At 42.6% G+C, this 17,388-nt stretch overlaps 1 protein-coding gene across 5 annotated transcripts in view; it reads left to right on the forward strand.

Annotated features, from left to right (window-relative positions):
• SLC15A2 (solute carrier family 15 member 2) overlaps window positions 1–17,388 on the forward strand; it is a 54,767-nt gene that overhangs the window by 26,770 nt on the left and 10,609 nt on the right. For all 5 annotated transcript variants that reach the window (XM_033064942.2, XM_033064944.1, XM_033064941.1 and 2 more), the window contains 11 exons: window positions 1,502–1,579; window positions 4,156–4,238; window positions 5,230–5,316; window positions 5,608–5,697; window positions 6,023–6,067; window positions 8,265–8,297; window positions 9,340–9,428; window positions 11,117–11,198; window positions 13,091–13,216; window positions 13,579–13,743; window positions 16,338–16,384. In XM_033064942.2, the coding sequence (XP_032920833.1) occupies window positions 1,502–1,579; window positions 4,156–4,238; window positions 5,230–5,316; window positions 5,608–5,697; window positions 6,023–6,067; window positions 8,265–8,297; window positions 9,340–9,428; window positions 11,117–11,198; window positions 13,091–13,216; window positions 13,579–13,743; window positions 16,338–16,384 (925 nt within the window). The remainder of the gene's footprint in view (window positions 1–1,501; window positions 1,580–4,155; window positions 4,239–5,229; window positions 5,317–5,607; window positions 5,698–6,022; window positions 6,068–8,264; window positions 8,298–9,339; window positions 9,429–11,116; window positions 11,199–13,090; window positions 13,217–13,578; window positions 13,744–16,337; window positions 16,385–17,388) is intronic.

The raw sequence follows: 17,388 nt of genomic DNA on the forward strand, positions 1-17,388 counted from the left end.
CTACTTTATATTCCAGCCTGCTTGCAAAACCCTTTTTAGTCCCCGAGCCTTGCTGCACTTACTTCACTGTATCGCAGCGCTACGAAGCCAAAGGGTTTGGCACACTCTAAATACAGGCACAGAGGCAGAGCAGCGGGCCATAGGTGAAGGGAACAGGGACAAGGTAGTCTTCACATTTAATTGCCATTTTTTTCATTCCATTCCATGGCTTCCAGAAAGCTCTGTTTGTTTGGAGTGTCATTTGAACAGGCTCTTGTCTCATGTTTACACCATGCACAGGGACAAGGACAAATGCTCTATCTCTTACTTGTCCATTCTCTGGTGTCTCTGGGTCAGCATTCAGTTGAGAAGGACTTTTGCTTAAAGTAGTCAATGGGCAGATGAAAATCCAGTCCCTTGAAGCATCAAAACATGCCAGTATCAACTAGTTGCAACATGGAACTGAAGTGGAGAGGATGGGGAAAGAGTAATATTTTTGTTAAGAGTGAAATCTTTTCTTGGAAGAGCAGGAAATGCAGTTTGTAGACGTTTGGTAAATATGAAATATATACTTTTAGTTAGAGAAGTCTAACTCATTTAGCATGTTAAAAGTTCAGTGTGCCCAGAGAGCTCATGCTTTCAGTGTTGTTGGGTTTTAGCTAATTTGCTGAAAATAAATGAATAAATGCTGTGCATGCACACAGTTGTGCAGCTGTGACTTTCCAGCTACAACAAACAGGAGCAGCTGAGGGCTTCATGGACTGGTCTCCTGTTAACTCTGTTGGCTTACTTTACCCATTTTGTCATTATCCATGTTAAGAATGCAGTAATGTTAGCCCCTGGCAGTCAAACACAGAGCCCACTGCTGGTTTGCTGTTTGCAGCTGGAGCACAGTGCAAGAACTGACCTGGTCCAAGGCACAGGGTTTCAGTGACCCAGAGCTCAGACTGATTGAATCCATGCTGTAACACACCTGGCTTCCTAATGGGTGGCTGCAAGACCTGACATTTGGAGCAGGCTGCCCCTAGTGAGATTGGGGACTGGAGTTCTAAGGCTTATCCTGGGCTCCCATTTGCACAGTGCAGGCTTTGCCTTCCACTTTGTCCACTGTAGGTCGCTATGAAATCAGATTCAGGTTTTTTACTCAAGACTGATGCAGCACAGTCCTGGTTATTTAGATCTAGTCAAATACAGAATGCTTCAGGTTATTTTAAATGTTGTACTTTTTTCCCCAATTACAGTTCCTAGTACTTCTTTATACCAATTTGTCTGCCCCCTCCCTTCTACCATTTGCATCAATATCCCATTATCAGCTGCTTTTGCTGGCAGACACTAACCCTGCTTCCAAATTGTCTTCATCAAGGGAGGACAACTGTTTCAAGGAGATTCAATTCACAGTGTCAAGCACCAGAAAGGAACATTTAAAACCAGGGAAAGTGACTGATTTAGGGAACCAAATCAAAAGCACCAGTAACATAAATCTAGATGTAATGAGCTGCTTTATTTCTGACTTCTTTTTCAGGGGATGTAAAATGTTTTGGAGAGGATTGTTATGCACTGGCTTTTGGTGTCCCAGCAGCACTGATGGTGTTGGCTCTTGGTGAGTGAAAACAGTGATGCCTGTAATAGGAGTTACCATTTTTGATCCCATGGATCAATGAGAAAATGCACAAATTCACTAATTATGGATGGATACCGTGATGGGAAGTGAAAGTGTTCAAGGTCACCTAACAATTCCCCAGTTCAGAACAGCAATAAGTATCAGGTTCATTGATGGTGGGCAGACCATGGTTTTCCTGCAATCTTTTATCTGGATACTGTGAAGGGGGTGGTCTGATGGATGTTTCACAGTATAACTGCTTTGCTCTAACACAAAGGGAGGCACCAAAATGATTCTCCTGATGTCTTGCAGCTTTGCCTATGAGTAGGCCTGGCCTTTGAACAGCAATCTCAGCAGTCCTCAGAGACCCCCAGCTTACAGAAGAGAAGCTAACATGCCACTTCTAATCTTTCCATGGGCTTCTTGTAGTTCAGGGCCATCTTAAGTGGCTCAGACTTCTGCTGCTGAATCTGTGTCCTGCAGAAGGAGCTAAATGAGATGTTAGTTTGTTCTGAGCTGTCTTACTTTGCTTGGCTGAAGTAATTCCCACAATTACAGTGACAACTTATTATTATGTTACAATAAAAAATCCTTATTATCAAAGTGTCAGGAGACAGCCACAATCCCTGAGCTTCTTAATGCTTGCATCTTAGCCCTGTTAATATACTTGTCAAGATTTCTTCTTCCTTTTGTAAAACATTCAGCAATCTCCCCATTTTTACTGTTACTCCTTGGTAGCACAGAGGACACTCCATTAGCTTTAGTTTCACAGCTGCAGGATCTGAGAAGAGCAGTCCCCTTATTACACTGCATGTGTGAGCTTGGGACACAGCGTGGGGTGACTTCTCATTCAGCTTGTTACCTTCACTGAGAGACCAAGCACTTGTGTGATTTCACCCCAGCATCTGGGATTTGAAAAGTTTGTCCCCCAGAGAATGTGAGTGTTGCTGTCTCCACTCAAATTTCCATCAAGGAGAAGAATCAGGAAACTGAAGAAATGTCATCAGGCCCCAGCTAACATTGCAGCAATTATTTTCAAAAAAGTGCACGGTCACAGGCCTGAGAAGGTTCTATTTTCCCCTGTGGCCTGTTCCTATCAGTTTAGGGCCACACTGTGTGCACCATGCTGTGATGAATGTTTCTAGCAGAGCAGTAGTTGCCCAGGGGAAAATGAACGTGTAAATATTGCAGTTTCAGTGAGGGCATCAGTTGAAATGTGTTTTTAGCTAGTGTCCTGCTGCCAAATTCTACGTCCTGCCTGGCAAAGAAGCTCTCTGTTCTTTTGTAACATGCTGAAATGCTCTTGGAAGTGATATATTTGACTGTGTGAGCAACATGCAGAATGGGAGAAAATGCCCTTTTGGCCCTGACTGGCCCTCTCCCTCTGATGGAAGGCAAGATAGATTTAGAGTGAGATTTTCTGGGCTGCCATGGTTCCTGAAGTATGGAATAGATTAATACGATTTAATTCCAAATGATAAACCTAATGAAGGAATATCAGCTCCCAAAGGAGTCAATGGCATGGCCAGAAGGTATTTCAGCAAACCTAATGGATCACATTTTTAAAAGCACCAACATTTTCAAAGGGACATCCTAAAGTTAGGTAGTGCAGCTACCCACTCTGGGGGACTGCACCCATGCAAAGTGCTACTCACCTAAACTGACTTCAGAGGTCTCTCAAGTTCTGCAGGTCAAACCTGGATGCTAAAGGTCTGCATAGTCAGATAAGAGCAAAGGTGAGTTCCCTGCAGTGTCTCAGGCCTCCTGTGTTAGGACAGAAGTACCTTCTATTCTCCACTGCCTCTGGACTGACCCAGACAACTGGGTTAGTGTTAAAAGTTCAGGTGAGTTTGTTACATAGATTTCATGCTCAGTTTTAAGGTGCTACTCCCTACTAATCTCTTTGGAATTCCAGTGTGCTTGAAGACTCTCATAGAGCAGGATAAATGATACATAATCAGATAACTCCGTCTCTGACAGGATTTTGAAGTCCCATTCTGATATTCTTTGTGCTTTGAGGGAGAAAAGCAAGATAAAACAGTATCTTAAATTGTATATCCCTTTGTGGAAACCATAAATGGAGGTAATTTCTGTTAATGTCTCTGTGTGAGGCAGGGATCTTTGAGCAGTTTCCATTGAAATGTGTGTGAGATGCAAGTGCACAGAGCCTCTGTTGTATCTGGATTAATCCTCACAGCTTTCCAATGGGCGAGGGTTGATTTCCAACATTCAGCAATTGAATGTGGATTGTACTTTTAGTCTACAAAAAGCATAGACAAAGTGAATTTTCAAGTTTTGGTTCCCAGCACGAATCAGATGTGGAGGTGCCTATTGTGCCAGAGTGGATATTAAGACAATGATGACTTTCTAGGGATCTCTTGTAGGATATAGCGTTTTCTTCCATCTGTAGGCATTAAAGGACTCCTGTATATTTATTTGGTTAGAAGTGCAATCCTTTGTGCTGCAAGGGCAGAGCATTTCTCTTGAATACAGGGGTGGGGGACCCTTCCCAGAAGCCAGTGCACGACTGAGCTTCAGTCATGTGAATCCCCATTTGGATTATAATATTTTTTCAGTTGTGTTCATTGCTGGAAGTGGACTGTACAGAAAAACACCACCACAAGGAAACGTCTTGCTGGAAGTGTGCAAATGCATTGGTGTAAGTGTGTGTAATTTTCTTTTTCATGCATGACTCCGAGGTTGCAGGACAAAAAGGTGCAAAGGGAAAGGGGAGGTGACTTTTGGAGCTCTTCTCTATGCTTCTTTGGGATGTCTTGCTGATGAGCTGTAAGGAATGAGAAACACATTTAGGTCCTAGTTTATTGTTTCAGCATTTCAGTTGTTTTCCCTTAGCTCCATGAACTTTTCAGTTGATGTCAGTAGAACCATGAGTGGCAGATGCTGCTGCAAACAGAACTGAAAGGAAAATTCAGAATCTCAAAGAGTATCGGATATATGACTCCATTTTTTCAGTTGAATAATTTTTCTGAACTTTATCAGTTCAGCAGACAGTAATAGCACACATTCATATTATGGACATTCAGCATGTTCATGTAAATGCAAGAGACACTTGCTGAAGTTGCATTAGAGCCTTATAAATTGTTTTTCATGGTGTGTGAGCTGAATACAGTATGTGAAAAAATACTCTCTTATTATTAGGTGGATAATGATGTTTCTATTTTAGGGAGCTGTTGCTAACAGCAGATGTTTTCTTTTTATCTAGGTCAATCCTAGTGCCAAATTTACCTTAGGGAAACAGGCGGGATCTTAAAAACAGGATTTCTAAGTGAGGTCCACTTTTTTTTCCAGTGTGGCTCAGTGTGTTCAGTGACTGAAGCACACAGCATAAACAGGCCAGGAGCAGGACTTCAGTGACCCTTGTGGGTCCCTCCAACTCAGGATATTCTAAGATTCGATGATTCTATGATTCATTCCCCCATTATACCTTTAATCAACCAGTGTCATAGAAACTTCCCTGCAGACAATTCATCATAAGAGCATCCAATCTGAGATTTTAGAGGTATCCAGCAACCCAACCCCTTGATGTTCTGGCACTACTTACATTTGGAGTTGGGGAAGGTAGCATTGAGCTGGAATGTGGCAAGGGCAGGTACGGCATGAGTGAGTTACTCACCTGTTTTTCTTTTTAGTTTGCTATTAAAAACCGGCTGAAAAACCGCTCCCGTGAGATTCCAAAGAGAGATCACTGGCTGGACTGGGCATCAGAAAAATACTCAGTAAGTGATGCTCTGTGTGGTAGGTTTGGATGGGAGCGGGGAGATGGGCAGACAGACAGGGGAGACAGTAAGACTGGCCTGGTTTCCTGTCCCTTCCCACATCTGTACTCTCCTGACCCTCAATGGACGGTTTAGGTGCTGCACTGCAATGTAGAAATACAAACATATCACTGCCACAAGTAAGTGCAATGAGGAACTGCCATGCAGAAAGAAATGGGATTTATGCTTTGTGGATTGAATCACCTGTTGGCTTTACACCCTTACCTTACCTTTTTGCCTGTTCCCTTTTAGAAACAGCTGATTGGGGAGGTTAAAATGGTGACTCGTGTTCTCTTCCTCTTCATACCACTGCCAATGTTCTGGGCCCTGTTTGATCAGCAGGTACAGTACAGTGTGTACAGCTCTGCCTGCCAGCCTTGGTTGGCACCTCTGTCCTTTTGGGGTAAGGCCAAAGCATCCTGGGGACACAGTGGGCCACACTCCTACCAAGTGTCCAGGGCCTTCTACCATCACTGCTGGACAGCCCTTCAGAGTCCTGCCAGGTATCTGGCACAGGAGAATGTGCCCTGCCTAATGACAGGTGTTACAGGGAAGGGAAGGGATAGATGGGACATAAGATCTCCATCACTGTCCTCTTCTCTGTTCCTGCGTTTTCTAGCCGCACAGAACATCCTGAAGGCCTCACAGCTGTCTATTTTCTTCTTAGGGATCCAGGTGGACTTTGCAAGCCACAAAAATGAATGCTGATTTTGTAAGTACTTAATGTCACCAGGGCTGGTAAGACTAGTAGTAACATCCCTGCTCTTGCTTATTAACCGGAGCCTTGCAGTACTAAGAGCGTCTGCTTGGTGAATCTGGGTGAGTTTCACTTTTGGTGATTAGAAGCCAGAGGCTCTGTTCATGCAGCCGTGTTCAGTTCATCACAGCTCATCTCATCTAGAAGTGAGGGCTGGGGAGCCATCAGCAGCCTGCAAGGTCAGGGGTGCTGACCTGCTGGCAGCCAGTGGCCCTGTGACCTAGAGCAGGTAGGATTTCCAGCCTGCTGCCCCCATCAAGGCAGAAAAGTCACTCAGCCCTTTCAAGGTGTGACTAGAGCTGTTGTAGTTGTACATACATAATGGATCACTTGGTGATACATTAATGAAGGCTCTTAAAACCAGCAGGAATCTTGTGTATAGCATAAAGATGTGATAGGGATTAATTAGCTAATTTCCATAAAGTTCTTCAAAGGTGTGAATGGCAAATGGTGCAGGCTGCAGTAGCAGATAAATGTAGGTCGGCTATCTGCCCTACCCCCAGGGCTGTTTCTCAGACATCTATGTTTTAACAGGCCATCTAGATCTTGCCTGCAGATGCTCACACCAAAACCTGGGATTGCAAGTGTCTATTTTCTCATTTAAAATTTACTTAAAACCACAAATTTGAGACCTTCTATGTCATTCCTGTTAAAAATTGGGTTCTCAATATGTGATACTCATTAGGCTTAATTAGTTCAAATGAGGCATGAAAAGGACTACACCTTGGGTAATATTTCTCCACCTCAGGAAGACAGAACAAAGCCCATGCAGTCTATGTGATGTATGCCTAAAACATTTGTTTTCTGGTGTTTCGCTCCCATGCACTTAGTGATCCATTAGCAGGAGAGCTAAGTATCACCAGGTGTCACTACTGGACTCTCCCAGGTGAAGAAAGATTGATTCAAGGCTTTTTTTTGTCACACCAACTTGGATAGCTCCTTGGCTTTTGTTTCAGTCTTCTCTGCTCTCCCCCTCATGAGCTGCCCCGCCTCAAGAAGGTGAAAATTAACTGCAACATCGGAGTGATCCCACCCTCAGGCTTGTTGGAGTTCATGTTTCTGATAATCTATGACTTTCTGTTCAGTGGGCACGGGCTCAGCTAGGAAGTCTGGAGTCCAACTGAATGATTTAATGTCAGATGAAATATTTGCAGGCTCATTTCCTAATGGCACATTTCTGTAGTGTCTGCAAAGTAGCCAGGGGTATTTACCTGATATTTTTCCACTCTCCCAGGAGGCAGCTGTGGGCAGAGACAAACAACCAGTCTAGACTCAGCTCAGGACAGGACTGGCAGACAGGAGACAACCCCCCCACAGCATTTTCTTGGAAATACATTATTTCCTTCCTAATTTCTTCTCTCCTGCACCCTTTCGCACCCCCTGCCTCCCCCCCAACCCTCTTTCTCCATCTTTATTTCAAATTAAAAGCATTTCATGGAGTTCAGAAAACCACCAGTCCTTCCCTGGAGACAGGTCCATGGTTCCTTTTGGAGTCTGGGATCCTCCATCCATCCATTCCTGTTGACCTTGCCTGTTTGTGGGAGCTGGGATAGTTGTGAGGCACCTCTTATAGCCTTGAGGACTCTTGGCTCAAACCAAGAAGCTGCAGTTGTCCAAAGCCTGTTAGATGCAGATGGGGGGAGGAAAGAGATGTTTGTGCATCCCAGTGGCTCAAGGATGGTTTTTTGTTATCCTTTTGGGAACCTGGGAGAAATGCCAACAGAGCTCACAGGGTCCTGAAGCTTAGGAACGCTCACTTACAGGATTGGGACTGTTCCCATTATAGAAGCAGGGAGGGAAGAAGCTCTAAGCCTGCCTCCCAGCTTGGATACTAACACCCCCATTCTTCTCCACTCACCTGGTTCATGGCTCAGCCAGCCTGAAAGATGGGCCCCAGTACCTGTCATGAGCTGTGTCACAGCTGCCAAATATCAAGGATTGAGTGCAGCTTCCTTCTGCAAAATGATCTTATTAAACACTGTGTCCTTAGACACAAGTGTCAGGAGCACAATATCAGCTGCTAAAGCCAACATAAAGCATTTGAAGAAACCACCTTGGCTGCAAAGGCCTCTCTGGGACCGATTACTTATTTGCCATATGCACTGATATGTTATAGTGTTTATGAATCACTCAGAATATCTTTTTGTTTCAGGGAATATATGTCCTTCAGCCTGACCAAATGCAGGTAAAAGATATTACAGGGTAGGAAATAACCCTTAGAATGTGTCATCTTTTCTCTCATTTATATTTTCCTCATGGGACCAGTGGCCATTCTCTGCTCCTTTTCAAGGTAATAGCAGTGCTCCTGCTGCTTGCTGTGGTGTGGCCTCTGCCTTATTGTTCACAGGCTGTTTTGCAAGCTTGGGCTTCAGAAGACCCTGAGGATATCCTAATGCGGAAGTTGACAGTGCAGACATGTGGTGTAACCACATATCACCATAGTGGTTCTTGAACTAGTGCTGGCATGTGGAGAATACAACCTGTATCTCCTTTTAACAGGTCCCTGTCCTGGGATGAACATTGTTCTTGAAATATGTTTGGTTCTTCCCTTTCTGCAGGGTAGAAAGCTCCGAGATGGTGCTATGTTGTCACAGTTGATTACAATTCTTATGGTGAACTGCTCTGGAGAAATTCAAAGCTGTTCTGTTCCCTGAAATCTTCCTTTGGAACTGAAATAACATTTCTCTCTGCTTGTTCTTCATCACTGTTTTCTTGCTCTGCCACTGCTGGCTGGCAGACAAGCTGTGCCCCTCCCAGGAGAAATTTTGTTCCTGGAGGATTACTCGGTTGTGTTGAAGTGCAAGAAATTGCCAATCTCACAGAATAGTGCCTGTTCCTCTGGGATTTTGCTGGAGTCCCAAGATGTTTCCATTGTTGCTGATTTGTTGCAAGGTCCCACCACAGCACCAAAGGTCACCTGTCTCTATTGTCAGTGGGGTTTGTACTCTTTAAAAACATCATGTTTCAGTTTTCTCTCCAGGGAAACTGGGCCAGTGATGCTTGCTTGCCTCTTGGAGGGGAGGATATGAACAAAATGTATTAATGTCTGTGAAAACTAAATAGCAGAAGCTGTTAAGTACAAACTCTGATTATATTTTAAAAGGAGATTTTAAGGGTTTATCCATGTCCCTTCTGTAATGGAATTATTTCTAGAGGACAGTGCTTTATTGGTTTAATTACTGAAAGTTGCTTTCTAGCCACTGAACTCCCATTCTTTTGTATTGCAGTTCTTAAACCCACTTCTTATTCTTGTCTTCATCCCAATCTTTGACCTTGGGCTCTACCCCCTGATAAACATGTGCAAATTGAATTTCACGTAAGTACTTGGGGACAATGCAGAGGTATCTGTGCTTTTTCTTTTGCTGTAAGTGTGCAAAATAGCTTTTAAGGAAGAGAAACACAAATTTCCATTCACCTTTCCTTGAGTATTCTTCAATCCCAAGAGACAGCATCACCTTCTTCCACAGACCATGGAAATGCTAGAGGTAAAACTCAGTGATGCTGGATTCTGCTCTGTACAGATTTTTCCAAAGGCAGATATGAATAGTCTCACTTTGAATTTGATCAACATGTTTTCCACCTTGTTTCCCATGCCATGCCTAAATAATTCCTTCCCTGAAAAGTCCCTGTGAGACCAAATTCATGGTCCCATGCTCACTAGGGTCTGAACCAGTGAGTGAATAAGGGGATTTCCATATGAGCCAAGCATTTTATCCTCAGTCTGTGTTAACAAGAAGTGCAGTGTAATAGGAGCAGACCCCAGGATGTTTATGAGACCCACTTTATGCATTTTGTGTGAATTAACTTCAGAGTATCTGTATTCTGCCTCTGTGGACTGATGCCCTGTAGCAGTGGAAGTACATTATGTGCACTTTTGGAGTGCCTTTGTCAATGGAATTTAAACTGAAAGGAGCCAAGTTTCTATGCTCCTGCACCATTTCTGGAAATGAACCGTAGCATGGGAAAGGGTAATGAGTGGGATGATTGGCTTAAAAAGCATGTTCCTAATCCAAACTGAAATGCTGGATTGACAAAACCACATAAAATGGGGGTGGCAAGGTGCCTCAGAAGCCTCCCCCTGCACCCTGCTTGTCCTTTCCCACTGTGCTAAATTACTTGTACCTGAAGACAATGTCTTGTACTGTGCAGCCCTGCAATGGAGCCTCTTTTGGAGGATACACCTCAGAGGCTGTGCTTCTACTGATACCATTGTGAGCCTTGACTTGGCAGAAAACTTCCTGCCTGATGACCAACTCACAGAATAGTTCACCCAGCAGCACAAACTCAAATACCAACCAGGACTGAATTCCAGGACTAAAGACCATTACAAAGAATGGAGATCACTGAATCTAGAATCAGATTTGTCTCCAATCTCAACAAATCAATACTCAGTTTGAATCTGCTGTTCTGGACATGTATTATTCTGATTTATATCAGATTTTCTCATGTAACTCTGGTGAAGTTGCACTATCTTTGCCATGAGTTTAGAAGCAAGCTCTTTATTTTCTAGAAATGTAAATGTATTGGCATGAGAAATAACCCAGAATGATGCCCCAGATGGTCAGAAACATTGATGACACAAACTACACATTCTTCTGTTCCTTATTCCCACTGCTGAATAGAATGTTGCTTTTCTTTTGCCTTTTCCAAAAGGGACTTGAAGATACATAATTTCTGGTGCTCCTTCCAACATCATGGATTAACATAATGTCAAGAGCTATTCCCACTAGAAGAGCTGGGAAAAAGATAATATGAAACTTGCAAGGAAAGAACTTCTTTTCACAGCTTATCAGTTTTAATTGGCCTCGGTGCTGGCCTCATACAGAATAATAAAATAGTTTTAAGTTAAGAGATCAGCAGTTTGAACAGCCTGTCATCCTGAGTGCCACCTGTTGGACAGTTTATTACATGGTTTTGGCACATCTTTGGCTCTGAGGGACGGTATTCTATAATTTGAATTACTTTTTTTTTTCCTTAATGGCACCTCTTTCATTTCTTCCATAGACCTATTAGGAAAATGGCAACAGGTATGATCCTTGCAGGGCTGGCATTTGGACTTGCAGCTGTTATTGAAGTCAAAATAAATGTAAGTAAAGCACAAGGCATTCCTCAGAAATACTTTCTTTCCATGGGGTGTTTTTATTGGTGTCTGGTAGATAATCCTTGATCAAAATTTGTAATGTTTTCTTTACAGCTGAGCATACTTATCCAGTTGCTAATGATAATTCTTACCTTGTCTACTTTTCCCTCTCTTTGTCTTTATGTCTTTCTTTCTAGTCTTTGCAGTTTTGCTGTGCTGGTCATCTGTATTGGTCTATATTCTAGATTTCCGTCGTCAAAGTGCTTGACAGACATCTAGTTAATGCTAGTGATTAATTTCCAAAAGGTAGTCTGTTCTCTCTCCTATTTCTTGCTGTACCTTGCCTATACTTTTCTGTTTGGGGTCTTTTGTGTGTGTGTGGTGGTTTTGGTTTTTTTATTTAATTGTTTTAAAAATTTTTAATTTAATTACTTTCCTGCTTTAGGGTGGGGATGGTTTTTTTTTACAAGCCAAATTGTTCCTCTGGGGAGGCAGATGAATGCTGTCACAGGCATCAGGGACTGCCAGGCATCCCCGGAGAGAATGGCAGCACATCTCTTATAAATTCCATGTTAGCTCCTGCAGATTTGTACTGTTTGTTTCTGGCTCATGACCAGCTTTGTGTAGACTTTGGCTGACCTTTGTCTCACAAAAGTTACTATAGGATTAATTTTTAAAGCTCCTATGTATACTTAAAACGTTCTGTTAGAGTGGCTGGCTCACAGCCCTGGATTAACATCTGTTGGTTCCTCAGGTGAATCCCCTAATGAGCCTCCCACTGAAATGAGACTGTGTGGGTTCAGGTCTTTTTTCTGATCTCTTTATGTGAGCAAAGAAATGCTCTCATTACCACCACCAGAGTCTCTGGCCAAGCACCAAAGTTTGCTCTGGCTGTGGGTGACTCCTCTGGGCAGAGGTAAGGTGAGTTAGAGGTTCCCCCCTTCCCGTGCATGAAAATTTTACCCTTAAGGCCATTTTAAGATCTAGCAAAAAGGAGGATAAGATGGTCCACCTTCACTTGGCTGTGGGTAGCAGAAGTGAAAAGCTACAGTAATGGAATTTGCTGGATAATATTAGCAGGCCTGTTAGTCCAGAGCAGCTCATTCTGTCTTTTGTGGCAGTGTGTCTCCCCTCCAAATTAGGTTCAAAATGCCCTACTTGCAATACCCAAATTATCAGATAAGATAGAAAAAAAATAAATAGCTCTGCAGTATTGCTGGCAGCTACTTGAAAATAAAATGAGACAAAAAAAGAGAGATGTTAAAAAAAAATTAGCTCTGCAGGTAGTACAAGGTTGACACTGATTGATGTACTCTTTCTAGGAAATTATTCCTGACAGAAGGAGATACCTCAGTGCTGGAGGCATCAGCTTACTTCTCTCAGAAAACAAAGAATAATGTCTGTACAGTCAGCTGTATAGATAGCAAGGTGTCCAGCAATGCAAAAGCACTGATTACAGACATGAGGCTGGACTGGGATTTTCAAAACTACTTAACTTCTGTCTGAATCTTTTCCCAGTTACTGACTGCAGTGGGAAATAATTATTGTGATCACTGCTTTTGAAAGCTAAGCACAAATTTTTCCATTCTGATGTGGCAGTTGGTTAAATCCTGGGAGCTGTAAAATGGAAGCTGTGGCATTGTTCTACCCCCTCAGTAGGTGTGTAGTCTGTACACTTAGTGGTGTGAAGAGCAATTTTTGGGAGGAATGATGGGTTGGCCATTGAGCTACTATGAGGAGACCTCCCTAAAATAGATTTATGTTCAGTTTCCTCTGAGTGCAACTTCTGTTGAGGAAGGGATTGAAAAGTGTCATTACAGAGAGGAAGACTATTATAGCTAAAAATGAAGAGATATTAAAGTGCTAATAAAGCACTTAAAGCCTTTTACTTTAATTAGGAAACCGATATGCCTCGACTTGTCCCAAAAGAAAGTTTAATTCGGGTCCTGAATTTGGCAAAGAACCCTGTTCAAGTGACAATCCAAGACAAGGACCTATTTCAGCAGCCTGTGGAGTCTTTTCAGGTAAGCATATATTTGGGACTGAAAGGCCTGACTTTCAGTCATTGAAGAAAGGATGGGCTTTTTTTCAGACATTTTCTAATAAAGCCTACAGATGCAAAAGCTTGTTCTGCTCCATTGCCTTAGAAGTGCATGGAAATAGCTTAACAAATGAAGCATAGTATCTCTGTTACATGAAACAGAAATTGAACATTTGCAGAAAAATTTCCCTGGCAAAGGATACACCTTACATTCACCTATAATTAGGAATAAAGGATAACAGGATTACAGTCTGCCTTAAAGACGGGATAGTGTTGCACTTGGTAGGAAAAGACAGATCCTTTCTTATCTGAAGAAAGTGTAACCAAGTTTATTCTCTTCCACAGAACCCAGCTGAGTACTCAAAATTAATATTGAATGGAGAGCAACAGAGCCTTCACTTCACCCTGCAACATCAAGGATTGACTCTTGCTTTTAACTACACCGTGAAGGAAAAATCAGTATACAGCTTAATTGTTTTTGAGGCAGAAGGAAGCCTATCAAGCCACTTAGTGAGTGTGGGAGTGAAGTGTAAATACAGTATTAATTCAATGGCTGTGATGCTACAATGGGGTAATGGGCTCATTAATTCATTTGCTCAGTTGCGATGTCTGTCTGATTGCTCTCAGATGCTCTAAACCTCACTTCTTAGCTAGAGGGACTGGATCTGTGCACATTTCTGCTGGTTGATTAATAGAGGCGTTGTGGCATCTGAGAGTTTCTGGGCACACTTTAATCCACTGAATGCTGCAGTGGGAGAGCAGAGTCATGCCTGCTAGGCAGCAGAGCTGGAGAAAGCTGGGGAAACAGAGCCAGAGGTTTTCCCCCAAAGATGGTTGTATAAAGCAAAGATGTTAAAGAGGCTCTAGGGCTGGCCATGGAATAAAAGCATCAGAGGAATGATTCTGGGATTAGTTATTGCAAGTGTTTAGTGAAAAAGCACAGAAGGCCCATTTGTTTTGCTGAACAGAATAAATTATTAAGCTAATTTCAGGCTCTGCAGTAGAGCTGGCTGTGTTTGGACTTTTGTGTATTTCTGCAACAATCAGAGAAGGGCATATGGGATGTGTAGGGCAGATTCTGATACGTTTTATGCGTAGCTGTATCCTAAGAAGCTCTCTTGACATTAATGGTGTTATTGCACATTGTGCCAGGTGTGTAAATGACATCAGAATCTGTCCTCATGCTAAAATATCCATTCTCATTGCAGTTCCTGAGCCTTCTACCTTGCAGGGTAGCCAATCATTCAATATTATATAGTAGAAACCATATAACTGTTTTAAAAAATTAATTTAAAGCATTTATTTTGTCATAGCATCAAGGTTTTTTGCTGATTATCAAACCTTATGGTTTGGAGTCTGGGGCTCAGTATCACACAAAGTTAAATTTTCCTACGACCCTGAAAGCTGTGTACTGTTTCCTTAAGAAATGGATAGTTGTGATTTTCATACAGTCCTTAAGAAGCAAAAGCGTGCAACAGGCTGGGAGCATAGCAGTCTCAGAGCTCCAGTACATCTATGCTGCCCCAGCTGTCTAGACTGTGCTTAAATTAATGCCCACCCTGGCACAGGCAGGCTCTCATGTGCTGGGAAGCAGCTGTGCTGTTGGGTGATGCTATTGACCTGTCATTCACAGCTCTAGATAAGGGAGATGTGGAAGACAGCGTGGTAAATGATACTTTTCCAGCGTTGGAAAGCAATGCCAGCATCACTGCTGTGTTACAGGGCTCACCCTCGAGCAGCCTCCCTCACTGCAGGCTTTGGCCCACTCACTCAGGTGGGAGTGCTTTCCTGGAAGGATCCTATCTGAAATTGGTTTCTTCTCCTTTGTGGGCTGTTGAGTAGGCAAGAAATGAATTTGAGAGCTCTGGGGATCATCAGTGAAAACGAGTAATAATTTGGCTGGTCTGTCTGCAACGAACTAGACTATTCATCCCCATGTGTCTCCCATGGAAAAAAATGATGTTGCCATTTATTATTTATTGCTCTGACATTTATTATTCGCTGTAGCTATTCATTATTTAGGGCATATGTTATTTGTGGGTAGCATATTACTCTGAAGTACAATAGACACTAATAGATATACTGAAATTCTGGATCCTTGGTCTCAGAAACTCAGGGTTTCACATCAGGAAAAAAAGTGCAGAGAAAGGGCCAGAAAATTTTGAGAGAGAGCCAGTTTCTCAAAGTCCCTTTTGGCTTGCCTGGGTTCCATCTGTGGGCAGTGCAAATTGAAATTGCCCTGCCATCTTCAGTGGACATGGCACAGCTCTGGATTTCTACCAGCCAGGAGCTTTGCTTTGTGTTCTTTTTTTGCGACATACAACCTCCAGGGCAGGGCTGTGTCTTAACAGTGTTTTATCAGTGTTGTACACCAAATAGGTTTTTCCAAATGAATGCTGATTAACTATCTAGCTGTGGTCTCCAGGAGAGAGGCTCTCACTCCCCAGAGTGCCCATCCAGAGGCTGTTTCAGGGATCAGTGTGTGAGCACAGACCAGCTCAGTGCATCTTGGTTTCTCCTGCTCCCTGCCTGCGTATTACAACAGTTTAATCTCTTGAGTAGCAAGGATCAGGAAAAGCCTGAGTGATGCACAATGATCAGTATAGTAACCTAGCAGTTCCTCTCAGCTCTAGACTTCTGTGAAGTTTATGAATATGACAAAAATCAGAGTCTGAAAGTTAGGCATTTGCAGATTTCGTAGGAGTAAGGCACTCAAGTTTAATTGTAACTAATCACTGAAAGATGCTAATGTGGATAATGCTCTCTTGCTATCTTAAGATCAAGAAAAATACTTTTTTGGAGGGTGTTACATGCCTCAGTAGAAGGGTGACTGGCTGAAACTCAGCAGCCTTTGTTACAGAAGAGATGAGGAGAAAAGGTATGATCTCATCTTAAGGCCTTGGAGGAGATGAAATTTTGCCCTTGGCTTCATTGTACCAGGGCTCCCCAACTGTGGCCTGATGTAAAGCTTATGTGAGAGTCCAGTGGATTTCCCCAGGCTTTGCAGCACATGTGTAACTCTACAGACAACACTGTTGTCTGCCACACATTGTAAGGCAGCATTAATAAATATGTTTGATTTTTTTTTTATTTCCCCTCTTTAGATTACAGACTTGGAAGCAAAGCCAGAAAATGGTTTGGCAGCTGTTAGGTAGGAATGGCTTTTTTTGAGGATTTGGCGGTGGTTGGGTGAGGGAAAGTGCTTTTGTCTAATGCATCTGTATGTAACATAGCCCAGATGTTCTCGGGTTGGAATCTAGTCCACACTTCTCATTTGGGTGTCAGCTGTGGAGGCTTGACAGAGTGTCACCTCCCACACATGCCATGCAGAGCTGAGAACTATTGCTGCTCACTGCCTAGGATAGTCTGGGCTGAGATGGCAATGTAAAAGAGCTCCTTCCTTGGAAAAGTGGCAAATTCATCTCACTGATGAAAGGAAAGCAACAATTTGGATGGGAGCTGTTGCTGTCCTTTGCAGATTGGCCAACTCATGATATTCACCAAACTCATGCACAAGTGTCTACTAAATCGGATACAGCAACAATTTTACATCCTCATAAACAATTCAGCTGGGCATTGGGCTCTGCTTAGTTCACTCTTCCTAATTTGAGCTACTCCATTTAGTCCATGAACACTCCTGTGCTCGTTTGTGCTGGCTGCTGAGGTGCAGAAGATGCAAATTTGCCAAAGAACCAAAACAAAATAAAAAACAAAACACCCAAAAAACCCCATGACCTAAAACCAAACTAAACCAAACAAAAAAACCCCCTAACAACCAACCAAAAAAAAAAAAAAACCAACCAAAAAAAAGCCCACCAAAAAACCAAACCAAAAAACCAGGATTTCATCTGGACTTTCTAGAGGATTTTGGCAAGGTAAAATTTAAAAAAACAAAAAAAAACCCCCAAAACACAAAAAACAACAAAAATGAACCCACCACAGAAGCAAAACCAAAATGCAAACAAACAAAACAAACCTTAAAAACAATGTCGTGAAGTTTTCAACTGACTAAGCACTTTGAAGACTTGATTCAGACACGATTTCCTTATATTTTCTTGTGGACATTTTTGACAAAATCCCCAGACTTCCCTTAAATAATTTTTAAAGAAGTTTGACTAGGAATAAACTATTGTTGCACTAAAAATTTGGTTTTGG

Source organism: Catharus ustulatus, chromosome 7 (genome assembly GCF_009819885.2).
Source record: "Catharus ustulatus isolate bCatUst1 chromosome 7, bCatUst1.pri.v2, whole genome shotgun sequence".
NCBI classification, from domain to species: Eukaryota; Metazoa; Chordata; class Aves; order Passeriformes; family Turdidae; genus Catharus; species Catharus ustulatus.